The following is a 27,658-nucleotide window of genomic DNA, read 5'->3' on the forward strand; positions in this document are numbered from 1 at the left end:
CTCACATTAGGCCTTGGCTTCACGTAATAAGCCCAATTCGATTCTCCTATTCTTCGTGAAGCACTTTAACACTCAACAGCCAAACTCCTGGCTCTAAGTATACGCTTCCCTGCCCTAAACCCAATCCTGTTCATCACTTCCTAGTTTTCTTCCATACAAACCACAGAAATACCTACTTTGTTTCTAAATCACTGATGTCTACTTGTATTATCTTGCTCTTTGTTTTTTTGTTTTTGAGACGGAGTCTCGCTCTGTCACACAGGCTGGCGTGCAGTGGCACAATCTTGGCTCACTGCAACCTCCACTTCCTGGGATAATTTTTGTATTTTTAGTAGAGATGGGGTTTTACCATGTTGGCCAGGCTGGTCTCAAACTCCTGACCTCAAGTGATCTACCGGCCTCAGCCTCCCAAAGTGCTGAGATTACAAGCGTGAGCCACCGCACCCAGTCGAAAGAAGTACTATTTTTAATACAACAAAACTGCAAACAATTCAAATAAAATCTAGTTAAGTAAATCATAACCCAGCTATTTTAGGAAGTACTGCACAAATAATAAAAATCAGAAGGTAAATTCATAGGAAAAAAAGGTCCCAACAGACGGGCACATTAAAAAAAAAAATCACAAAAGTTTATAAATTATTTCAAATATAGTAAAAATATAATATTAATAATTAAAATTACAGTAAAGTAAAAATAAAATGAAGCAGATTTCAAGAAACAGTAACAAGAAATTGAAAGGTGGGTTAAAACCAAATTATGGAAGGTACCAGAGTCTTGACTACTGATCATTATCTTTCAGAAAATGAGAAACAAAAAGTTTCAGCCAAAAACAGTTCATGCCTGTAATCCCAGCACTTTGGGAGGGTAAGGTGGGCAGATCACTTGGAAGTCAGGAGTTTGAGAGCAGCTTGGCCAACATGGTGAAAGCCCATCTCTACTAAAAATACAAAAAAAAAAAAAAAAAAATTAGCCAGACATGGTGGCAGGCACCTGTAACCCCAGCTACTCGGGAGGTTGAGGTAGGAGAATCTCTCGAACCTGCAGTGCAGAGGTTGCAGTGAGCTGAGATCGTCCACTGTACTTCAGCCTAGCTGATAGAGACTCATTCGCCAAAAAAAAAAAAAATTAAAAAGTTTCAGCAGAAGAGACACAGCACAAAAGAGCATAATTAGAAAACACTAATATGGATGAATACCGTAAATTAAAACTGAAAAGACTCCTATTGGTCAATGTTTTATTTTAAATATAGATGACAGTAAGAGTTTGTTCATATTAAAAATAAGGACGGGCATTAAGCTTTAATACAATATGCATGAAAATTATTTTTACATAAATATCTGATAAAATAAAGTCTTACATTTAAAAAAAGCGAAGGAAGGCCGGGCATCGTGGCTCACGTCTATAATCCCAGCACTTTGGGAGGCCGAGGTAGGTGGATCACGAGGTCTGGAGATCGAGACCATCCTGGCCAATGTAGTGAAGCCCTGTCTCTACTAAAAATAAAAAAATTAGCTGGGCATGGTGACGTGTGCCTGTAGTCCCAGCTACTCTGGAAGCTGAGGCAGGAGAATCACTCGAACCTGGAAGGCGGAGGTTGCAGTGATCAGGGATCACGCCACTGCACTCCAGCCTGGTGACAGAGACTCCATTAAAAAAAAAAAAAAAAAAAAAAAAAAGAAGCAAAATACCTGAAATGCAATTATTAAAATTTTACATAAAAATATACTTCTCTCATTTTACTGCTTGTATTTCTACCTAAAGGTAGGAAACAACAGAAAACGTCTTTAAAATTAATGCTTCCGTAACTTGTTAACAATTCTTCTATTAAAGTATAATGAGGCCGGGCATGGTGACTCATGCCTGTAAGCCCAGCACTTTGGAAGGCAGAGGTGGGTGCAAGACTTGAGGTCAGGAGTTTGAGACCAGCCTGGCCAACGTGGTGAAACCCCATCTCTACTAAATATACAAAAATTAGCTGGAAGTGCTGGCGCACACCTGTAATCCCAGCTATTCAGGAGGCTGAGGCACAAGAATCCCTTGAACCTGGGAGGTGGAGGTTACAGTGAGCCAAGATCGTGCCACTGCACTCCAACCTGGGCAATGGAGCAAGAGTCTGTCTCAAAAACAGAAGTATAATGAATAAATTATCAAGCTTAATGGCAAAAGGTCACAAATCTATTTTTATATTAAACTTATGTAATTTACATATTGTCATCCATTGCTTTGGGTAACTGGAACTTCAATACATGTTTCACCATTTAGCATCATCCCACTATTTCACCTCCTTCCCTGCCCACACAAATTCCAAGACTCTTGAACACAACATATCAATCTGGTAACATACATAAAAAGAAAGAAACACTAAACACCCTTAAGGGCTTTAAAAAGAAATATAGGCTAAAAAAAAAAAAAATAGAAAGTATACTAATGAAAAGTTGTCTGTTTTAGTTCTAATAGTAATTCTGTTTCACAATTACCGTTTTTTTTTTTTTTTGAGATGGAGTCTGGCTCTGTACCCCAGGCTAGAGTGCAGTGGTACAATCTCGGCTCACCGCAACCTCCACCTCCTGGGTCCAAGCAATTCTCCTGTACACTTCTTGTGAAAGGTGCAACAGTACAATTTATGGGAGAGAAATATAGTGTTCATATATCTCACAGTTTAAAAATATCCTTTAGCCAAATAATTCCACCTCTATCGTTTTAAAATTTTTAAAAAAGTAGAGACAAACATAAACACATTTTATGATAGTGATAAAAATATACACACTAAAGAAAAACAATTATGGCTTATCCTTATAATGCATGAGTGAGAATAGTGCTCCTGCAGAATACTTAATATTTATGGACTAAATGAGAAGAGATAAAAGAGTAAGAAAGTTACGGCTGGGGCAGTGGCTCATGCCTTGTAATCCCAGCACTTTGGGAGGCTGAGGCAGGTGGATCATGAGGTCAGGAGATCAAGATCATCCTGGCTAACATGGTGAAACACCATCTCTGGTGCGGTGGCTCATGCCTGTAATCCCAGCACTTAGGGAGACCGAGGCGGGTGGATCATGAGGTCAGGAGATCGAGATCATTCTGGCTAACATAGTGAAATGCCATCTCTACTAAAAAAAATACAAAAAATTAGCCAGGCGTGGTGGCGGGCACCTGTAGTCCCAGCTACTCAGGAGGCTGAGGCAGGAGAATGGTGTGAATCCGGGAGGCAGAGCTTGCAGTGAGACCAGATCAGGCCACTGCACTCCAGTCTAGGCGACAGAGCCAGACACTGTCTCAAAAACAAAAAAATAGGGGGGAAGGGAAAGGGAAAGGGAAAGGGAAAGGGAGGCAGTTACAAATGATGTAGTTCTGATTATTCCTAATTCACTACTTAAGAATTTTTTTTATACCCTTTCTTCTTTCAAATACTCTAAAAGACACATGTTACTTATACTAAATCAGATTCCGAAAAAATATATCAAGACAATAAAAATTCTCTTGGGCAGCTTCTAGTAGACCTTTTTACTTAGAACAATTTAAACAAAAGTACATCTTACTATTAAACACCCATTCCTGACACTCTTTGCAAAACAAAGCAAAATAAAAACCTTTCAGGATAAACTGAAAGGTTGCTTACGTAATCAACAGAAGTATATAAAGTGCCAATATATACACTAACTGATTCCACATAAGTTATTAACCGTATTGCTTTATACATGAAATAAAAACTTAAAATTTACCTGCATTGCACTTTTCCCCAGTTTCACCACCTCAAATAATGTAACAGGCTCCCCTTCACCATTCTGTTGAGGGTGCCCATTAGCTCTTCCACGGCCTGCTCCTCTAATTCCAGCTTCAATTCTGCTCTTCTCACCTGGAGATTTTCGAGGTTTCTTATTTGTAGACTGAATAAAAAGATAAAAAAAAAACATTAAATTCGATTTAGGTTTACTTTGCTTCATATAAAATGATCACTACTATAGAAGAAATATAATCCCTAACCAAAAAAACCTTTAAAATTTCTTCTCAGTGATTAAAAAAAGTACAAAGAGCAAAACATAAGTTTATATATAAAAGGTATGACGGTAACTTTGTTTTTTGAGACAGAGTCGTGCTCTGTCGCCCAGGATATAGTGCAGTGGCACTCTCTTAGCTCACTGCAGCATCCTCCCCCCAGGTTCAAGCGATTCAAGACCTTGCCGTTATTTAAAAAATATATACATATGTATACGTGTATATATAATTATATATATTTATATCATATATAAATATAGATTTACCTGCAGAAAATGGACGAAGCAAAACCAAGAAGAGTCCAGCTTCTGGTGAAGCCGGAGAAAAAGAAGCCAAGTCTGATTAATATCATATACTATTATCAGTGGTGCCTCTATTCTAGTACAATCCAGAGGAATATTTTTATCAACTATTGTATAAATGCAAGTTGTTTAGTAGCTCTAGAAACATTTTTAAGAAGAAGGGAATCCCACCCACATCCCATTGTTAAACTGTAAATGCTTTTTGTTTTTAAGAGGTGAAATCATTCACTGGGTATTTTTTGGTACAACCAGAAAATAGGGTGGGATACTGAATTGTGGGAGGTTTTGACTGTCTTGGCTGTCAGCTTAACATTCCATAGATGGGGGTTACTTTTCATATCCTAAAATACAAAGCATATAAAATGGCAATATGGAGTCATAGTCCTGAATCAAAAAAAATTTTTTGCATTTTAATGTCTTGGATACTTTAAATTATTTCTATTCCATGTTGGTTTTTCAGCAGAATTTTCTTTCTTTCCTTTTTTTGAGACAGAGTCTCGCTCTATCGCCCAGGCTGGAGTGCAGTGGTGCAATCTCAGCTCACTGCAACCTCCACCTCCCAGGTTCAAGCAATTCTCCTGCCTCAGCCTCCCAAGTAGCTGGGACTAACTTGACCGCCACCACTCCCAGCTAATTTTTGTATTTTTAGTAGAGATGGGGTTTCACCATATTGGCCAGGCTGGTCTCGAATTCCTGACCTTGTGATCTGCCCACCTCGGCCTCCCAAAGTGCCCTTTAGCAGGATTTTCTTTAAAAAAACAAAACAAAACAAAAACAAAAACAAACAAACAAAAAAATCACTCCTTGATAATGGCTCTCCCTGTCAGAATTGTGCGCACTCTAACATCTTTGGTTGTGGTTCTCCTGTTTTCCTAATAACTTTGTTAATGTGCAGTGAAAGACTGAAAAATTGAGTATGCTGTATGTATGCTTTTAACTGAATTGGAGAAGTGTATTTAACAGCTTATCAACATATGAAGATGCTGGTACTTGATAGCCTCAAGGAAAATCTGCCTCCAAATTTTAAGCTAGAAAGTCACTGGAATAACTTTAAAAAATAATTACAAACTTTTTAAAAAAATTTTCGGTATGTATGTTAAGAAGTACGCACCAATTGAAATGTCTGTGTACTAATCCTCAACACACCAACAAAATCTCAATTATGAAAGAAAAAAACACATTCACTCTTTGTTCTGTGAAGTTCTAAGGGTTTTGACCAATGACTGGTGTTGTGTATGCACAATTAAAGGTTATTATGGAAAACAGTTTGCTTTAAAAATCCTGTGTATTGCCCATTGAACCTTCTGTCTTCCCCTTCTCAGGAAACAACTAGTTTTTACTTTTTAAATCATCATCATAGTTTCCTTTTTTCCACATATTAATATATGGGTTGAGTACCCCTTATCTGAAATGCTTGGAATAAGAAGTGTGTCAGACTTTCAAGATTTTTCAAATTTTAGAATATTTGCACATACATAATGAGACATCTTGGGGATGGAACCCAAGTCTAAACATAAAATTCATTTATGTTTCATATATACCTTACACACATAGCCTGAAAGGAATTTTACATACTTTTTTTTTTTGAGACGGAGTTTCACTCTTGTTGCCCAGGCTGGATTGCAACAGCACAATCTCGGCTCACTGCAACCTCTGCCTCCTGGGTTCAAGCGATTCTCCTGCCTCAGACTCCCGAATAGCTGGGATTACAAGCATGAGCCACCATGCCCGGCTGATTTTCTATTTTTAGTGGAGATAAAGTTTCTCCATGTTGGTCAGGCTGGTTTTGAACTCCTGACCTCAGGTGATCTGCCCACCTCAGCTTCCCAAAGTGCTGGGATTACAGGTGTGAGCCACCGTGCCCGGCCATAATATATTTAATAATTTTGTGTATGAAACAAAGTTTTGACCCTTTTTCTTTTTCTTTTTTTTTTTTGAGACACAGTCTTACTCTGTTACCCAGGCTGGAGTACAGTGGCACGATCACAGCTCACTGCAACCTCCACCTCCCAAGCTTAGGCAATCCTCCAGCCTAAGCCACCTGAGTAACTGGGACTATAAGCACTAGCCACCGCACTCAGCTATCTTTTTTTGGTAGAGGGATTTTGTTATGTTGCCCAGGCTGGTCGCGATCTCCTGAGCTCAAGCTATCTGCTTGTCACACCTCCCAAAATGCTGGGATTACAGGGGTAAGCCACTGCATCTTGCCTTGATCTTGGTTTTAACTGTGACCCGTCACATAAGGTTATGTGTGGAATATTTTATGTGACTATATGTTGGGATTCAGAAAGTTTCGAACTTCTGAGCATTTCAGATTTCAGATTTTTGGATTAGGGATGTTCAACTTGCAACTGGAGTCAAACAACATGTAGGCCTTTCAGACTAACATCTTTCACTTTAATAATATGCATTTAAGATCCATGTCTGGCTGGGCATGGTGGCTCACACCTCTAATCCCTGTACATTGAGAGGAAGAGGCAGAAGGATTGCTGAGGCCAAGAGTTTAAGACCAGCCTGGGAAACAAAGCAAGACTCCTTCTCTACAAAAAAATAAAAAATAAATAAATTTAACAATTAACAAGAAATAAAAATAAAAAATATCAAAAGATAAAATAAAGGAGGGAAAAAAAAAAAAGAGAGAACAAAAAAATTAGCTGGACATGGTGGCTTGTGCCTGTAGTCCCAGCTATGCAGGAAGATGGCTTGAGCCTAGAAGGCTGAGGCTGCAGTGAGCCATGATCGTTCCACTGCACTCCCTGCAGCCTGAACAACACAGCAAGACCCTGTCTTAAAACAAAAACATTCATTCATGTCTTTTAGTGGCGATTTAAAAAAATTGTTGAATAGCATTCCATTCTATGGCTGTATCACATTTTGTTAGCCATTTACCAAATAATGGGCATCTGGGTCACCACTATTAGGCAATTACAAATAAAAAACATTGACAAGCAGGTTTTTGTGTGGACTTAATTTTTAAAATCAGCTGTGTATATATACCTAGGGGTATAACTGCTGGAACTTTGAGTAAGACTAAATTTAGCTTTGTATGAAATTGCCAAAGTGTCTTTCAAAGTGGCTGTACCATTTTGCATTTCTACCAGCAAGAAATGAGAATTTCTGCTCAGTGCAGTGGCTCACGCCTGTAATCCCAGCACTCTGGGAGGCCAACGTGGGCGGATCACGAGGTCAGAAGATTGAGACCATCCTGGCTAACATGTTGAAACACCGTCTCTACTAAAAATACAAAAAAAAAAAAAAAAAAATTAGCCGGGCATGGTGGCGAGCACCTGTAATCCCAGCTACTCGGAAGGCTGAGGCAGAAGAATGGCATGAACACAGGAGGCGGAGCTTGCAGTGAGCTGCGATCAAGCACTGCACTCCAGCCTGGGCAACAGAGCAAGACTCCGTCTCAAAAAAAAAAAAAAAAAATCAAGAGTTCTGCTGCATCACATACCTCCCAGGAAACTGATATTGTCAGATTTTTAAATTTCAGCCATTCTAATAGGTATGTAGTAGGATCTCATTGTTGTCTTGATTTGCAATTCCCAAATGACAAATGATTTGAAGCCTTTAAATAGTTAATAATTATTTTTTAAAGACAGAGTCAGGGGGGAGGGGAGAGGGATAGCATTAGGAGATATACCTAATGTAAATGACGAGTTAATGGGTGCAGCACACCATCATGGCACATGTATACATATGTAACCTGCATGTTGTGCACATGTACCCTAGAACTTAAAGTATAATAATAATAATAACAAACAAAAAAAAAGAGTCTTACTCTGTTGCCCAGGCTGGAAGTAATGATGCAATTTCGGCTCACTGCAACCTCTGCTTCCCAGGTTCAGGCAATTCTCCTGCCTCAGCCTCCCAAGGAGATGGGATTACAGGTGTGTGCCACCACACCTAGGTAATTTTTGTATTTTTAGTAGAGATGGGGTTTAACCATGTTGGTCAGACTGGTCTCGAACTCCTGGACTCAAGTGATCCACCTGCCTTGGCTTCCCAAAGTGCTAGGATTACAAGTGTGAGCCACTGTGCCCAGCCAATTAATTCTTTACATTAACTTTTCTCCATTTGGATTACTGGCAACTATTCTCTCACCAGACTGGACCCACACTGATTCTTTATATCTGCACTGTCCATACATGGTAACCACTATCCCAAACACGGCTTTCAAAGAACTTACACTGGCTGGGTGTCATGGTTCATGCCTGTAATCCCAGCACTTTGGGAGGCTGGTGTGGATGGATTAGCTGAGGTCAGGAGTTTGAGACCAGCCTGGCCAATCTGGTGAAATCCCATCTCCACTAAATACAAAAAATTAGCTAGGCGTGGTGGTACGCGCCTGTAGTCCTAGCTACTCAGGAGACTAAGGCAGGAGAACTGCTTGAACCCAGGAGGTGGAGGTTGCAGCGAGCCAAGATTGTGCCACTGGACTCCAGTGTGGGCAACAAATAAAGACTCTGCCTCAAACAATAAATAAATAAAATAAAAAAGAACTTATGTTATTTAAGATGTATTTTTCAACATCCTAACATAATCTTGTCCATTGGTAGTGATGAAGGAAAAATAGTGCTTTATATCCCATAAATAATAGTACAAGTGAAATATCTATAGTCCATAGGGTTATTAATACAGAAATTAGAGTTCATTACTGCAGTTAATTCAAGGGGTATAGTGATTTTAAAATATTTTAATGAGTATGTGTAGGAAAGCAAACCCAAAATACCTGAAAGAAAGCCTGCAGCAACACAGTAAGTAATGAATTTCATGGAAAACATGTTACATATACGTAGGAAGTCATTAACCTTCACTGTTCCTATACAAAAATGATGCAATCTAATCTCAGAATTTACAGCAATCTTTAGGACGACTACACACTATTCAATTTATATGTGTATCTCCATTTCTAGTAAAGTGTTTTAAATACACAAATTAGCCCCACTGTGTAGGAAAATAATTTATCCCAAACACTCTATTCCAAAAGCTCTAGAATAGGTTAAGTTGCAGTCTGAATGTGCAATGACTTTGTTTTAAGAAACAAAGACACAAAAACGTTCTTTAACCTTTGTGCTTTATCTAGCATAATAAGCTGTGAATGTGAAATAATCCACACTATATCACAAATAATATATATTAACTTTTTTGGGGATTGTATAATGCAAAAATTTTATACATATACAATTACAAGATAAAGAGATAAACACAAATACCTGCAACATAAAATAATAAACTATAGTACATAAAGACACTTTTCATGGAATTTTGGTTTATGATAAGTGCTAAAAAGTTTCTAAGAGAAAGATTATTTTTAGTATCGAGAAGCAGGAAAAGTTTCACAAAAAAATTATCCTGCAAGTAATGGGCTCATAAAATTATTAAGACTTAGTATTAGTAAGATTACCATATGTAGAATTTAGAAAACAAGGGTTCCAGAATGAAAAAACACTACGAGCAATGGTGTGAATGTGGGAAAGCAAAAGCCATACATCAAAAAACAAGAGACAGATATCTGACTGAAAAGTTGTGAACAGGGAAATAAAATAAAATATTAGGTGTGATATTAGGTTAGTTGAAAGTACCCCACACCTTTTCATAAAATGGCATTGCTAGTGAGCTGAGATCGTGCCACTGCACTCCAGCCTGGGTGACACAGCAAGACTTTGACCCCATCCCACCCCCCACCAAAAAAAAAAAAAAAAAAAAGGAGTAGGGGCACTGCCTGTTTTTTGAATAAGAAAAAGCATATTCCTGGCCAGTCGGTGGCTCATGGCTATAATCCCAGCACTTTGGGAGGCCAAGGCGGGTGGATCACGAGGTCAGGAGATTGAGGCTATCCTGGCTAACACAGTGAAAACCCATCTCTACTAAAAACACAAAAATTAGCCGGGCATGATGGTGGGCACCTGTAGTCCCAGCCACTCGGGAGGCTGAGGCAGGGGAATGGTGTGAACCCGGGAGGCAGAGTTTGCAGTAAGCCGAGATCGTGCCACTGTACTCCAGCCTGGGCAACAGAGTGAGACTCCATCTCAAAAAAAAAAAAAAAAAAAAAAAAAAAAAAACCTTTTCCCACCTGGCACTATGACAATGGATGAAACAGAAAAAGGCAAAGACCAAAGGTAGGAAGCTAACAGTACAGCTGACAATAAAGTGAGCCCTAAAGATAGAAACTTGGGGAATGTAAAATAAAGGACAGATGTGGAAGACACAGCAAGATTATAAAGTAAAAGTAATCAGACGCCGGGCGCAGTGGCTCATGCCTGTAATCCCAGCACTCTGGGAGACCAAGGCAGGCAGATTACGAGGTCAGGAGATCAAGACCATCCTGGCTAACACGGTGAAACCCCGTCTCTACTAAAAATACAAAAAAAGTAGCCAGGCATGGTGGTAGGTGCCTGTAGTCCCAGCTATTTGGGAGGCTGAGGCAGGAGAATGGCGTGAACCCGGGAGGCGGAGCTTGCAGTGAGCTGAGATCGTGCCACTGCACTCCAGCCTGGGTGACAGAGCAAGACTCCGTCTCCAAAAAAAAAAGTCATCAGACCTGAGATTTAAATAGATAAAGGAGACAGGACAAGAGACTTAGAGATGAGGAAATTTAACAATGACTCAGGTTTTAATTCTGTGTTCTTGGAATTGTGGTAGTCTTTAACATAATTAAGGAAGTCAGAACTAAAAACTAGTCAGTAGAAGAAAATTCTAAATGAAAACTTAACAAAGACAGCTTAAAAAGAAGTTCAACTAATACATATACTTCCTGAAGTGATTACAAATGTGTGCACATTTAAGCTCCAAAAAATTCTTTCATAGAGATCTTTGTTTCTTAGAAAAATTAAAAAAGAAGTACAGAAAATTATAAATAGGCTGGGCACAGTGCCTCACGCCTGTAATCCAGCACTTTGAGAGTCCTACTGGGCAGATTGCTTGAGCCCAGGAGTTTGAGACCAGCCTGGGCAACATGACGAAATCTTGCCTCTACAAAAACTTGGCCAGTGTGCTGATGCATGTAGTCCCACTCCAAAGGCTGAGGTGGGAGAATCACTTAAGCCTGGGAAATCAAGTCTGTGGTGAGCTGTGATCATATCACCTTTATTCACAAATAATGAACGATATAGGAAGTACTGACTTAAACCTTCAGCACTTAAAAATTAGAAAAGACTTAACCATTATAAGCAATGACATACCTTATACCCATATATTTTGTTGAAAGGCAATAATACATGTCAAAAGATTTCAAACAAAGAGCATATACTAACAAACTCTACTTTTAGAAATTTAGGATTAAAAAAAAATGACTCTACAGCAAAACTTATTTGCAAAACAGTTCATGTCAGCATGGTTTAGAATAGTTAAGAATTTTTAACCTAAATGTTCAACATGACACCAACTCTGCGATTGGTTTGTCAGTGTACCACATTAACTCCCTGGGGCTGGTCACTCAGTTTCTAGCTTCTCATGAGTCCCTCATACTACTCCAAGTGTAGCAGGAGAAACTGAAAGGCCCTTCCTCAAGCTCTGGTCATAACGGAGGTACAAGGGAGACATCTACAGGGAACCATGAGATCAGTGGTATTGGAACTGCTAAGTCAGTCCTTCTTTAGGCTGGATGTTGATAGTGGTCGTCACGAAGTCCATATATTTTATATCTAGGCCTTCACCTGTCCTATGGACTTATACCCACGTGCCTGGTTTATCAGTTCAATGGTTCTTCAGCCCATTACAGATGAGAAGGAGTTACACTGAAGATCAAGGAGAAACCATTGGAGTCTGAATGTTCCTGACAGATTGACTTAGTCCTGGCTTAGTCCTCATAAAACCTCATAACAATGGGGTTGGTACTTTTAGTTTCTATTTTACAGGAGTTATAATAGATTGTTAAAGGACAACCAAGAAAGGACAGAAGAAGTGACAGTCAGAGGTTAAGAGGAGTCAGAAAAACATAAAATCTAGCAGACATCTGCCACCATATTGTAACATGGTGGTTCCTATCACAATGCTGGGTCAAAAAGAGATTGATTTGGTTTATAATGTTAAACCAAGAGGGTGGGCAAATAAAACTTTTGGTATTTAAAAGAAAAAAAATTTTTTGGAATCTGAATATTACGAACTTCACAACAGTCTACACTAAACTACCAAATAATTAAAAAGATCCAATTTTTATAAGTGACCTGTTAACCTTCTGATACTCATTATTAATCTTTGGTTGTGCATTCTCCATCTATGTATGAATAGACATTTAAAAATTAAAATTGTATCTTTTTATTGTTAGATATGAGTTTTAAATTTCTTTTCAAAGAATCAATGTCAGTATATTCAATTCTTTGCCTTCTACTTTTAAACTTAACTTCCTCATAAAGCAATCTTTTTCGATTACCTGCTCCACCCTGACTCATTTCAATCACGTGCTCCACCCTGACTCATTCAGATTGCATACCTCACCCTGACTCATTCCAATCACCTGCTCTGTCATAACCATTTTTCCCGCCAAATCACTCACCCCGTCACTCTCTTTAAATTAGCCAATCAGAATTAGTTTAGCCTGTGTGGTCTAACCCTAGCCAATAAGGGAATGACACAGCAGCAGGCGCCACATGCGTCAGGGATAAGAACACCTTCCCCTCCCTTGTCCAAGTGTGCACTCACCATTGCTCCATCTGTAAGGGGGCACCCTTCTATAGAAGTACCTTGCCTTGCTGAGAATTAAAAGAAAATTTTATATTCGAGTGCTATTTCTTTTGCGGCACTGAAACTTGATATATAACATTATTTACCTCACCTACTCAGCCTATGCAAATATGAAAGTTATATAATGCTGAGAATACAGAAGTGCTGGTTCTCACTTAAACAGAACTAAGAGAAAAAAATCGTTAATAAAACATGAGAGACTAAAGAGGGGTTAAGGTTAGAGAGGTGCTGATTTACATGACAACTACAAGAAACATAAAATCCTGAACTGGATCCTGATTCAGGAAAAGAATAGTTTTTCTTTTCTTTAAGGTATTAGATTATGACAACTGGCAAAATCTAAATGAGATGTATAATTATATTCATATTTTCATAACTGTATTGTGGTTATGTAGGAAAAGATGTCCTTGACTGCAAAGAAATACACACTAAAGTATTAGAAATAAAGTGCTGCGAAGAGATATTCTACAAAACACTAATTAAAAAAAAAGGTAACATCATGTCTGCAACTTACTGTAAAACAGTTCAAAACTAGTAGATACCAAAATATTTATCTTTGCATATGCCATAAAAAATCCATATTTACACGTGTATATGTGCGTACATATACAGAGAGAAGACAGAGAGAAGGAAAGAGGGAGAATATGATAAAGCAAATGTAGTAAAATAAAACATTAGGACAATGTGCATGAAGGACAACTGACAATTCTTCACAGAATTCTTAGAATCCTGTGTTAGAAAATGATTTCAAAATGAAAATTTTTTTAAACACCAAAGGGCAGGGGTTGGGGCAGTGCTTATTTAACAAAATTAAAACACCATTCATTCATTAAACATTTACTGAACACTTACTGCAGGTCAGACGCTAGTAAATAGCAGAAGACACACTGCCTTCACACAACTTACATTCCAGTTGGGGAAGACAGACAATAAGCAAGTAAGTAAAATGTATGTTACGTTAGCGGAAGGGGAAAACAGTTAAGTCATATTGGGTAGGGGCGGCGATTTGCAATGTAAAACACTATCTTTAGGCCTGGCACTGTGGCTCACGCCGGTAATCCCAATACTTTGTGAGGCTGAGGCGGGCGAATGGATCACTTCAGGTCAGGAGTCCAAGACCAGCCTAGCCAGCATGGTGAAACCCTGTCTCTACTAAAAATACGAAGATTAGCCAGGCGTGGTGGCGCATACCTGTAATCCCAGCTACTTGGAAGGCTGAGGTGGAAGAATCACTTGAACCTGGGAGGCAGAGGTTGCACTGAGCTGCGATCATGCTGCTGTACTCCAGATTAGGTGACAGAGCGAGACTCTGTCTCAAAAAAAAAAAAAAAAAAAAAAAAAAAGGAGAGGCCAGGGGTAGTGGTTCAAGCCTGTAATCCCAGAACTTTGGGAGGCTGAGGTGGGACAATCAGTTGAGCCCAGGAATTTGAGACCAGCCTGGACAATATAGTGAGACCCCATCTTCACACAAAAATAAATTGGCCATGCGTGGTGGTGTGCACCTGTAGTCCCAACAGGAGGTGGGAGAACTGTTTGAGCCCAGGAGTTTGAGGATGCAGTGAGCCACAGCTGTGCCACTGCACTCCAGCCTGGGTGACAAGAGTGAGATCCTGTCTCAAAAATAAAATAAAATAAAGTAAAACATAAAATCAAAATAAGGGAAACAATACTGCCTATAATAGAAACTCCTTGTATTATTTGTTTTTGACTGGCTAAATGAAACCCAAAGATACAAGAAATGCCCTTTTTTAAAAGGATTAAACTTGCAAAAAAAAAAGTGATGAATAGTATTACTACAGCTAAACAAAGAATGCTATCATTTAAAACTTGACTTATTGTTCAAAATGTAGCTGGTTGACAGAAAATGTCCAATATTTCTTCAAAAAAGCTACCTGAGGCAGGACTCCAATCTGATCATTCTGACAATTAAAACTCTCAAGATTAATGAACAGGTTGGCATTCTGACTTCCTTAAGAGAAACAGTGTGGGAGTTAGCATATAAATTCAAATCCTAGCTTTCCCACTTACTTGCTGTGTGACCTCAGGCAAATTACCACTTTTTTTTTTTTTTTTTTTTTTTTTCTGAGATGGAGTCTCACTCTGTCGCCCAGGGAGTGCAGCAACACAATCTCAGCTCACTGCAAGCTCAACCTCCCGGGTTCATGCCATTCTCCTGCCTCAGCCTCCCGAGAAGCTGGGACAACAGGCGTTCGCCACCACACCTGGTTAATTTTTGTATTTTTAGTAGAGTAGAGACGGGGTTTCACCGTGTTAGCCAGGATGGTCTCGATCTTCTGACCTCGTGATCCGCCCGCCTTGGCCTCCTAAATTGCAAATTACCACTTTTTAACTTCGTATTCTACTCTGTAAATTGCATCTAAGACCTATTTCATAATACTAGTGTGAGGATTAAATAACATAAAAAGTCAAAACAAAGTTCTAAGTAGAAATTCAGGAAGTTGTATTATGTTACATTGTTTGCACAATCAAGAAACGGACCTGATTGACTTAGGGGGAAGTACGGATAGCCATGTAAACTAATTTGTGTAAATGTACAGACTGAAATATAAATAAAATAAGTTTCTAGAATGCTACTTTTTTATACTGGTTGATATTTTTTCAATACTGTAAATATGGCATGAACATGCACTATTTATTTATTTGATTGTGTAGTAGTAACTTCAGTAAACATCAAGTATTTCCTACCACAAAAGGATTAAGCATTTGGGTACACAGACTTCATCAAAAAAGCACAACATTGGTGAAACCCGATCTCTACTAAAAAATACAAAAAATTAGCTGGGCATGGTGGCGCATGCCTGTAATCCCAGCTACTCAGGAGGCTGAGGCAGGAGAATTCCGTGAATCCAGGAGGCGGAGGTGGCAGTGAGCCGAGATCACGCCACTGCACTACAGCCTGGGCGACAAGAGTGAGATTCCGTCTCAAAAAAAAAAAAAGGGCACAACATTACAAGGATTCAGCTGTACACATATAAAACTTAAACAAGTTCTAAGGAATAATACAATAGCCTCCTGAATGGGGTGGTAAATTCTTTTTAGGAAAAATAAAAAAGTTTCTTGCCGGGCGCGGTGGCTCACGCCTGTAATCCCAGCACTTTGGGAGGCCGAGGCGGGCGGATCACAAGGTCAGGAGATCGAGACCACGGTGAAACCCCGTCTCTACTAAAAATACAAAAAATTAGCTGGGCGCGGTTGTGGGCGCCTGTAGTCCCAGCTACTCGGGAGGCTGAGGCAGGAGAATGGCGTGAACCTGGGAGGCGGAGCTTGCAGTGAGCCGAGATCGCGCCACTGCACTCCAGCCTGGGCGACAGAGCGAGACTCCGTCTCAAAAAAAAAAAAAAAAAAAAAAAAGTTTCTTTAAGAAGACAGCACTTAATCTGAATCCTGTAAGCGAAGAATTTCAAGTGGGGGAGAACAAATTCAAGTAAGCAATCATGTGGACAATTCATTCTCCTACCTTTAAGCAAGTCTAGTCTTATTCCCAATTTTGCAGTTACAATCTGAGATTTTCAGGATAGCAATGAAACTTGCCTATAGTCTCAGAAGAATCACATGGTAGTAACGGGAGCTAGAATAGTTGCCAGCTTCCAAGTGCAAAATTCTTTCACTTTTCCCAAAATATGTTTGTAAGGAACACTGTACCACCAAATACTTCTACAAATGAATACAAAAAGTTACTATACTGCATGTCTTCCCCCATTATTTTTTCCTTTAAATAAAAGTAGAGGATAAAAGCAAGTGTATAACAAAATACAAGAAGTCTTTCTTCTTTTTTTACTTTAAAGTTGGCCTGGAGGAGTAATTAATTAAAAATTCTGGCAAACAAGAGGGAAAAATGACTTAACTATATCTAAAAATCAATCTTGTTGTGTAACTCACTATAAAAGACATAGACAATAACTGGTTAAGCAACATAACCACCAATTGCACGGGGTGGATCATTCCTGTGTCATGACTCTAACCACCAAATTAGATTTTAAATGTTCATAAGATGATTACAAACTATAAAACTGGCTATTTGGTGATATTAATAAAATATTTTATATTGGGACTTCAAAATGATACTGTGGTAGTATAAAAAAAAAAAAAAAAAAACAAAAGAGGGCCAGGTGCGGTGGCCCACACCTGTAATCCCAGCACTTTGGGAGGCTGAGGCGGGTGGATAACCTGAGGTCAGGAGTTCGAGACCAGCCTGGCCAACATGATGAAACTCCATCTCTACTAAAAAACAAATAGAAAATATTAGCTGGGCGTGGTGGTGGGCGCCTATAATCCCAGCTACTCAGGAGGCTGAGGTGGGAGAATCGCTGAACCCAGGAGGCAGAGGTTGCAGTGAGCCAAGATTGTGCCATTGCACTCCAGCCTGGGCAACAGAGTGAGACTCCATCTCGGAGAGGGGGGAGAAAAAAAAAGAAACAGGCCCTTATTTTTAGCAATACACAATAAAATATTTACAGATGGAATGATGTCTAGAATGACCTTAAAAATAACATAGGATGGAAAAAAAGGAGGAGGGGTGAAGAGATGAAACAAGATTGGCCATGATTTGATAACTGCTAAAGCTGGGTAATGGCTATATGGGAGGTTCATTATATGATGTCTCCTATTAAAAGGAGGCTAAGAGTTTCCATTAGAAGAACTTTCATAAAATAGAAAAAAAAAAACTACTAATAGCAAATCACATCAAAAAGAAAACGTAGAACAGTATAACCCTTAACCCCTTGACAAGTAGATAATAGTATCTTCTAGAGGGTTTATGCACGCTTAAATTATGACTGATGCTCTTACAATACATTAAGCTATCTCTCAAAGTAGGATTATCTAGAGCTCTTCTAAACTTCCCAATCAGGTTATCAATGAGAATATAATCTGAGACTGGCCCCAAACTCCAAAATAGTACTTGGGAGCTCATAAGGAATCAGAGTTGCATCTGAAAAGCAGGAAGTCTTAACTAACTAAACCTCATTCATTGTTAGTGACCTTCTTCTATGCCTTCACATGGACTACCATTTATTTACAAAGAGAAGGAGGGCAACAAAATCATAGAACAATCGTTTCCTTTTCCTGATCACTGCCAAGACAATTTATGTGAAACAAAGTTTCCAATCTATTGTGTTACTGAATTTGTTTTTAAGTATTAGCCATACTAGCACTAGAATTAACAACTCATATAAACTCATTAACATGGTCACTATTAAAGGAATAAAGAAGATAAGCATAATACATACTGGAGGCCGGCCAGGACGACCCCTTTTTCTTTTTCCTTTGACCTCTGTTTCTTCAAGTTCGCTGCCAGCATCGGAATGGGCAGTAGTTTCATTAGTTGAATCCCTAGAAAATGTTATTATATTATTTTAGTGAACAAATTAGTAAGTATAATGCATTTCTGTTTCACTACTTTCCTTACCTCCTGCTGTATGGCTGATTAGAAGTGGTTTATACTTCTACTTTCAAAAAAACTCTTTAGCAAACTAAAAATGTTACCCTCTCTTCCTAATTTCACATGACAGTGAGTGAAATGAATCCCCCAACTAAAGAGGGAAATGAAGAGGAAGAAATAACGGTGGAAATGATAGCTGCTATACAAAAATAAATGCAAAATATAACTGCAAAAGACTAATTCTTCAGTATAAAAATATGAAGGCTTAGGAAGATTTTTATTTATCTTATAAAGTCATGAAGATCAGTGTTGTGCCAGTTAATGTTTAGCCACTGGCTCTTCAAAAAAAAAAAAAAAATACAAACACCTAAGTTATAGGTATTAAGACATATGGCCAGGCACAGTGGCTCATGCCTATAATCTCAGCACTTTGGGAAGCTGAGGCGGATGGATCACCTGAGATCAGGAATTTGGGACCAGCCTGGCCAACAGAGTAAAACCACATTAGTACTAAAAATACAAAAATTAGCCAGGCGTGGTGACACGTGCCTGTAATCCCATCTACTCAGGAGGCTGAGGCAAGGGAATCACTTGAACCCACAGAGGTTGCAGTGAGCTGAGATTATGCCACTGCACTCCAGCCTGGGTGACAGGGCGATACTCTGAATAAAAACCAAACAAAACAAAACAAAAAAGACATAAAGGATGCTTAGCACATAATTTACAAACAATAATAAAACACAAAATACTTTATTGTAAATTCTTTATTGTAAATTCCACGTAACCAACTGATTCTCACAAAATAATTTTAAAGATAATTTTTGCCCAACTCTTATATTGGAATCTAACCTACAGCTGCAACTGATGAATGAATAGGAATTTTAACATGAAAGGTGGTTTCTATTTTTGCTCACTTTAATGAGTAGGATGCAAGTAAAATGATAAAGACATTTGTTGAAACTTCACTCATTAGTCAATGGTGTGAGCAACTTCTCTGCTGACTCAGATAACGGCTGAGGAAAAATGCTTCCTCAATTTTTTGTTATTGGTATTGTAATGGGTATAGACCATCCGATACACCTTTAAGTTGAATCTGCATTGTTAACAATTTCTCTATCACTTTCTTAAGTCCATAATCAACAAAACAATAAATTAAGCGTTGATTTTTATCATTTGCTGATTTTCATGGTGTATATATTCTTACCACAGCCAATTTCAAATGCCCAAAGTGGTATAACCAAAGTGAGCTGGGAAGTGATAAACAGTAGTACAGCATTAAAACATATTTCTAACACAAAGACACAACAGGTTTAAATAACAACTTCAAGAGCATAAATAATAACATGAAATAATTAGGAAGTGATCAGTTTTGAATATTTACTATTTTTATTTTTCATATGACATTTAATTTAAGCTTATATAAGTTAACTTTTAAAAACAGATATGTTGTGTTTAGCTAGCTTGCAAAATTCCTGAAAATTTAATATTTGACTCTCACAGGCCAATACAAGCTGACTTCAATACAGCATTGAAAAGGTTTAGACAGCACAAACAAGAATCTCTTCACTAAATTCTACGTTACTGCATAAAATTGTAAAGAGTAGGAAAAGTATATAGCAAATGGTAAGTCCAACTCACAATCTACTATTTCTCAATCTCCTTCACCAAATGCTCTTTTAGGCTCATTCCCTCTTCCTTAAAGCTCAACTGTTAGGTCTGCCCTTCTCCATTTATATTACACTCCCTTGGAGATTTCATCCAGTTAACATGTACCTTCTATGCAAATGACTTCAATACCTATCAGTACACCCGACCACATTCCAGATCTCTGACTCAAGATTTTTATCTTGCACGCGTGACATGCTTACTTGAATGCCACCTTAAATTCACCAAATGCCACATCTAAAATTAAGTCCAATCCTGACTTACTTCTGGCTTTCTACTCAGAAAGATACAATTAATTAACTGATTTAAGTTATGCATAAGATTTAAGTTACTATACACATTTATTGTCACCATTATCCTGTCCATAAATTCAAACTGATAGAATGGTATCAGTCTTCTTGTGCCTCCTGCTAATATAATCCTACCTCAGTCATCCTTCTCAGCACAATATAATTTGTTTCTCACTCCTTCCAGCATTACTACCACAATCACCACTCCCCATGATACGATCTCAATTTATCTCCCTATTTCTGCTTATTCAAGCCATTCTACACACCACTGCCAGTAACACTCTCACATCACATTACTTACCCACTTGTAAATCTTCAAAGTTACTCCACCACTTACATATCTTTAAAGTTAATCTGGTATTTAAAACTGTAAATAAGACCGGACACAGTGGTTCACGCCTGTAATCCCAACACTTATGGAGGCTGAGGCATGAGAATCGCTTGAACCTGGGAGGTGGAGGATGCAGTGAGCAGAGATAGCACCACTGCACTCCAGCCTGGGCAACAGAGTAGAACTCTGTCTCAAAAACAAACAAACAGAACAACAACAAAAAACTATAAATAATATTGTAAATGATGTCCAGGGTCAGCAAGCTTTTTCATAAAGAACCATACAGCCGGGCCTGGTGGCTCACGCCTGTAATCCCAGCACTTTGGGAGGCCAAGGTGGGCAGATCATAAGGTCAGGAGTTTGAGACCTACCTGGCCAACATAGTGAAACCCTGTCTCTACCAAAAATACAGAAATTATCTGGGCATGGTGGTGTGCAACTGTAGTCCCAGCTACTTGGGACACTGAGGCAGGAGAATCGCTTGAACCCAGGAAGCGCAGGTTGGCCAAGCCAAGATCACACCACTGCACTCCAGCCTGAGCAACATAGCGAGACTACATTTCAAAAAAAAAAAACCACACACGCAAAAAAAAAAAAAACCACAAAATCATACTGTATATATTTTAGGCTTATAGGTCTTAAGTTCTCTATAGCTACTACCCAACCCTGGTGACATACCACAAATGCAGCCAAAGGCAATATGCAAATTAATGGGTGTGGCTATGTTTCAACATTTTATTTAAAAGGCGCATCTGAACCACTAGCAGTATTTGCCAACCTGGATCCAGTCAATCTTATTTGTCTCTACTAAAGAACAGTAAATCATATTGCTTTTTCTCCTCACTACAATCCAAACAGGCCATGTTCAGTATAGACTGTGTGTCAGTTTACATATGTTATCTAGAATACATATGCACAAAAACCTTGTAAGAAGCAAGTTATCTTCCCAATTTTTTGAATGAGGAAATGAAAGATCTGAAAACCTGATAAAGTTGTCCACAGTTGCACACTTAGTAACTGGCAGAGTCCAGTTAGATCTCAAGATAAACCTGAATTTTCTATTTTCATGTTAAGATACAATGCAAATATTATGTTTTGTATTTATCTTGTGTGGACAAAATCTCCAAGTGCTTCTGATGCTTATAAGTCTCTAGGCAACTACAGGAGCAGGTTGGTTCTAGAATATAGTAAGTGACCCATTAGTGAAACTAACCTATTCTTCAGCAGTATAGGTACTGATGCCCCTACCAAGAGTCAGAAAAGTACAATTTGTTTAATAATGCTTCCAATTGCAGTCAGCTTAAACAGTGAGAACTACTGCCAACAAACAGCTAATGCACTGTTATGTGTTAGTATGTGTATGTTTAATTATTAAGACATATGAAAACAAATTCTAGGCTTTTAAAAAAAAATTTCGAGCAATAGAAAAGATACAAGAATACAAGGAAAAGTTTCACTTTATCTCATCCTAACTCTGAATCTCATCTACAGAATACCACTGTTAATAGTTTGACACTGCCATAAATATTTAGGCTTTTGCATCTCTCTGTCTCTGTCTCTCTCTCTCAAAATATAAATACCAATATTTCATTTTTTAAGTGTTAAATACATGTGAATCTTCCATATAAATACATTAGATTCTTGAATGGCACTCCATAATATGCACAGAACTTATTTAACTACTTCCCAATCATTGAGCATTTAGTTTGTCTCTAGTTTTCCGCTACTACGAACAGGGCTGAAATGACTGTTCTTGTACATAAATAAAGCTTATTACACAATCAAGTTTCTCTCTAGGACATATGCAGTGAAAATGACAGGTCAAGGGGTATGGAAATTCAAACTTTGACTAACTGCTCTTCAAAACTCCTGCAAATGGCTAATGTTCACATTTGTAACACTACCAGACATAAATTAAGAGCATGGAAGAATAACATCAAATCTTATATAAAAAATGATTTTGCTCCCTAGAACTCTCTAAATTCTGTCTACCTCTCTCTATCTCCAGGGTAACTTGTTTAAGTTATCATCTTTTCCCGAGATACTGCAATATCCTCCTCCTGATAGGTGCCCTTGTTTCTAGTGTTGGCCTTTCCCATCTAATATTATACTACACTAAGTAATTTTCTAAGTATGTATCTTATTATATCTCTATCATGCTGATATGGTTTGGCTCTGTGTCCTCACCAAAATCTCATCTCGAATTGTAATCCCCACCTGTCGAGGGGGGACCTGCTAGGAAGTGACTGGATCACGGGAGCAATTTCCGCTATGCTGCTCTTGTGATAGTGAGTTCTCATGAGATCTGAAGGTTTAAAAGTGGGGCACTTCCTTCCACTCTTCTCTCTCCCCTGCCGTGTTGTGAAGAAGGTGTTTGCTTCCCCTGCACCTTCCGCCATGATTTTAAGTTTTCTGAGGCCTCCCCAGCCATGCCATGAGTCAACTAAACCTCTTATATTTATAAATTACCCAGTTCCTGGTAGTTCTTTATAGCAGTGTGAACATGGAATAATACACACAGTGAAGAGAAAAAAACCTAATTCTGAACATGACTTAGCAGGTACCGATATGATATTGTTCCTCCCTACTCACAGTTTATCTCATGTCACTCTCCATCCCCAGTGCTGGAGGAAAAAAAAAGCCGGGGACAGTTGGGGGAGGCTTTATTTCAGGCCTTCAAACATATCTCAGGGTCCTTGCATGACATAATCTCATCTGGTCTCCCTTCTTCTTCCCCTAAACCCCACTACAGACCTCAATTCAACTGTCTCTTCCTCAGAAAACTAGACTAAACAAAGGCATGTATTAAAATTCTCATAATACCTACTTTTCCTTCACAGCACCAATGATAGTTCAAAACTATGTATTTGTGATTATTTTATTTATATCTACCTTTACAAGCTTCATGGCAAAAAGAACTAAGTCTGTTCTACATGTTGTATCTACCCAGAACCTAGTATACTTCCAGGAATATAAAAATGTAGTAAATGATAATGTTTTGACAATGCTTAACAGTAAACAGCACTAAGGTCACAAATCCATCAGCAATTACAATATCTAAGTAAGCCAAGAAATAATAAGGATAAGCACTAGAGTGGTCTTTATAGCGTCTACATGTTAAAAACCAAAATTAGACATCTCAGTTTAACCAAGAGTACTGTCTTCAGCTGACAGATCTAAACCAGAGCTCATTTACCCAGCTCCCAGATCACCACTGTCCAGTACCCACAAACATATTACAGATTTACATTTTTCTGAAAAAAATTCACTTACAAAGCATGATACATTAGATATCATAATGTTAATACAAACTCATGTAATACAACTTCAATTTAAATATGACCTCTATTTCATATTTTATCAAAGAGCTATTAAAGGCCTGACTAATACCCAACAGTGTCCTAGCAGTAGGACATACAAAAATAAGGCCCACAATGCAGTTTAGGAGATGGGTCAGAAAAAAAAAGAGATGGTTATAAAATGTTACATTAAGTACTTTGCTGGAGGCATAACACCTGAGCTAAGACTTAAATAGATAGTGGCTTGGCCAGGTAAGGGCAGAAGTGCGTAAGTACAAAGAAAAGAAAGAAAATACTATAGGGGGAACTCCAAACTTAAATATCACATAAATATGGTATTTATACCATATTAATATATGTTCATATATATATATATGATATCAAGCTCAGGTCCAGGGGTAAAAAAGAAATAAGTAGGCAGAAATAAATTTTATCTCCCATATGTCAGGGAAAGGACAGGAGGACAGTATTGATGGTTTCTCAAGCAGTTTAAAGAAATATGGATAGCTTTTTGTCTTAGAACGTTGGAAGGGAAAAAAGAAGACCAAGAGATCAAACACAGGTTCTCTCTTGAAAATAAGGTATGTAAATGAATTGAGCAGCAATAATATATATAAATAACTGCTTAAAGTGCTCATCACTTTTATTATATCTAAACCATTGCTATCATAGAGAATCAAAGTATGCAGATTCCCGATTTGCATCATGATAAAAGCTATGAAAGGAATAATATCTCCCATTCCTGCAATCATATTTCCCAAAATAGTCCCAATTCTAAATCTGGCCAGTCACACTGACTCACGCATGTAATCCCGGCACTTTGGGAGGCTGAGGCGGGCAGACCACCTGAGGTCAGGAATTCAAGACAAGCCTGGCCAACATAGTGAAACCTCGTCTCTACTAAAAATACAAAAGTTAGCCGGGCATGGTGGCACGTGCCTGTAATCCCACCCACTCAGGAGGATGAGGCAGGAGAATCGCTTGAACCTGGAAGGCGGAGGTAGCAGTGAGCCGAGATCGTACCACTGTGCTCCAGCCTGGGCAACAGTGGGAAATTCCATCTCAAAAGAAAATAAAAAATAAAAATAAGTTCCAATTCTAAATCTTTCCCATAACTCCAACAAATCTAATGGGATGCCATCAAAAATGTCAACTGGTATATCCCTTAGACTTATTCTGGTAGCCAGAACACCTCAACAATCTCAATCTAAGGAAAAAGAAAGAATCATAATAAAGGAGCTAGAAGCAAGCAGGGAGGGGACAGAGAAGGAGTACGGTATAAGATAGGGGACACCAAACTATTTTTTGTAAATGGTCAAACTAAATATTTTAGGCTTTCCTGACAATACTATCACTGTCACAACTTGTAATACAAAGTAGTCATAAACAGTATATAAAGGAATAAGTGCGGCTCTCATCCATAATTTTATTTTGCAAAAAGAGACAACATGCCAGATTTGGCCCATGGGCCACAGTCTGCTGACTCCTGATATAGGACATTAACATTTTTTTGTTGACTATCAGAAAACATGTTGACAGTTCAATAGCAAAAGTCATGAATGGATATGGTAATTACACACCCTACTACTACTCAGACTGCAAACATATTGTCCCAGTATCAAAGAACATATTTGAAATGTCTCATCAAAGACAGCATTTTCATAAAGAAATAAGTGGCCCAAAATTTTCCTTAAAAAATAAAAAAAAAGAAAATTACAATACTTACTGCAACACTGGTAATTCTGAAGTAATCATTGCTGGAGAGGTCCTTTCACAATGCAGCAAAATAATCAAGTGCTGTACAACTCAAAAACTTTTAAAACAACCTCAAAGGCAATCCTGTCAATTAAAAAAAAGAAATTACTTTAAAATAAAATGGGGATGACAGAATTCATAAACTACAATCAATCCACACCATTACCAGTGATCACATTACTTGGCATTTACCCAAATGAGCTTAAAACTAATGTCCACAGATGTTTATAGCAGTTTTATTCATGACTGCCAAACCTTGGAAGAACCATGATATTCTCACTAAGTAAATGAATAAACTATGCACATCCTCACAATGAAATATTATTTGGCATTAAAATTAGCTTGAAAGCCTTAAAAACGCATGAAGGAACCTTAAATACATATTATTAAGAAAGAAGCCAATCTGAAAAGGATACATACTGCATGATTCCAACCATATGACATTTTGGAAAAGGCAAAACTATGGAGACAGTAAACGAATTGGTGGACCGGGCGCGGCGGCTCACGCCTGTAATCACAGCACTTTGGGAGGCCAAGGCGGACGGATCACAAGGTCAGGAGATCGAGATCATCCTGGCTAAAACGGTGAAACCCCGTCTCTACCAAAAATACAAAAAATTAGCCAGGTGCGGTGATGGGCGCCTGTAGTCCCAGCTACTCAGGAGGCTGAGGCAGGAGAATGGCGTGAACCCGGGAGGCAGAGTTTGCAGTGAGCCGAGATCACACCACTGCACTCCAGTCTGGGCGATAGAGCAAGACTCCGACTCCCTCTCAAAAAAACAAAAGAATACCTGGTAACTAAATACCTAGTAATTAGTGGGTGGAAGGGATAAACATGCTATCACAGAAGATTTTTAGGGCAGTGAAACATGTATAACAATGGATGTGTCATTACAGATTTGTAAAAACAGAGTCCAAAATCAGCAAGACACTAACAGCAACAGTCAACCCTAATTTATTTTTCTTATTTTTTAAAGTTTTATTATACTTTAAGTTCTAGGGTACATGTGCACAACGTGCAGGTTTGTTACATATGTATACAAGTCCCACGTTGGTGTACTGCACCCATTAACTCATCATTTACATTAGGTATATCTCCTAATGCTATCCCTCCCCTTCCCCCAACCCCATGGCAGGCACTGGTATGTGATGTTCCCCTTCCTGTGTCCAAGTGCTCTCATTGTTCAATTCCCACCTATGAGTGAGAACATGTGGTGTTTGGTTTTCTGTTCTTGTGATAGTTTGCTGAGAATGATGATTTCCAGCTGCATCCATGTCCCCACAAAGGACATGAACTTATCCTTTTTTATGGCTGCATAGTATTCCATGGTGTATATGTGCCACTTTTTCTTAATTCAGTCTGTCATTGAGGGGCATTTCGGTTGTTTCCAAGTCTTTGCTATTTGTGAACATTGCCACAATAAACATACGTGTGCATGTATCATTATAGCAGCGTGATTTATAATCCTGTGGGTACATACCCAGTAATGGGATGACTGGGACAAATGATATTTCTAGTTCTAGATCCTTGAGGAATCGCCACAATGTCTTCCACAATGGTTGAACTAGTTTACAGTCCCACCAACAGTGTAAAAGTGTTCCTATTTCTCCACATCCTCTCCAGCACCTGTTGTTTCCTGACTTTTTAACAATCGCCATTCTAACTGGTGTGAGATGGTATCTCATTGTGGTTTTGATTTGCATTTCTCTGTTGGCGAGTGATGATGAGCATTTTTTCATGTGTCTGTTGGCTGCATAAATGTCTTGTTTTGAGAAGGGTCCGTTCATATCCTTCGCCCACTTTGTGATGGGGTTGTTTTTTTCTTGTAAATTTGTTTGAGTTCTCTGCAGATTCTGGATATTAGCACTTTGTCAGATAAGTACATTGCAAAAATTTTCTCCCATTCTGTAGGTTGCCTGTTCACTCTGATGGTAGA

At 38.5% G+C, this 27,658-nt stretch overlaps 1 protein-coding gene across 4 annotated transcripts in view; it reads right to left on the bottom strand.

The window, feature by feature from the left end:
- The window catches only part of STAG1 (stromal antigen 1), a 398,006-nt gene that overhangs the window by 251,389 nt on the left and 118,959 nt on the right, over positions 1-27,658 (bottom strand). For 2 of the 4 annotated variants that reach the window (XM_050779584.1, XM_050779585.1), the window contains 3 exons: positions 25,693-25,805; positions 18,230-18,332; positions 3,720-3,884 (listed from right to left, as the gene is read on the bottom strand). In XM_050779584.1, coding sequence (XP_050635541.1) covers positions 3,720-3,884; positions 18,230-18,332; positions 25,693-25,721 — 297 coding nt within the window. In that variant the 5' untranslated portion in view covers positions 25,722-25,805. Of the gene's footprint in view, positions 1-3,719; positions 3,885-18,229; positions 18,333-25,692; positions 25,806-27,658 lie in introns of those variants that run through there. The other 2 variants (XM_050779588.1, XM_050779589.1) reach the window with 2 other exon arrangements.

Source organism: Macaca thibetana, chromosome 2 (assembly GCF_024542745.1).
Source record: "Macaca thibetana thibetana isolate TM-01 chromosome 2, ASM2454274v1, whole genome shotgun sequence".
NCBI lineage: Eukaryota > Metazoa > Chordata > Mammalia > Primates > Cercopithecidae > Macaca > Macaca thibetana.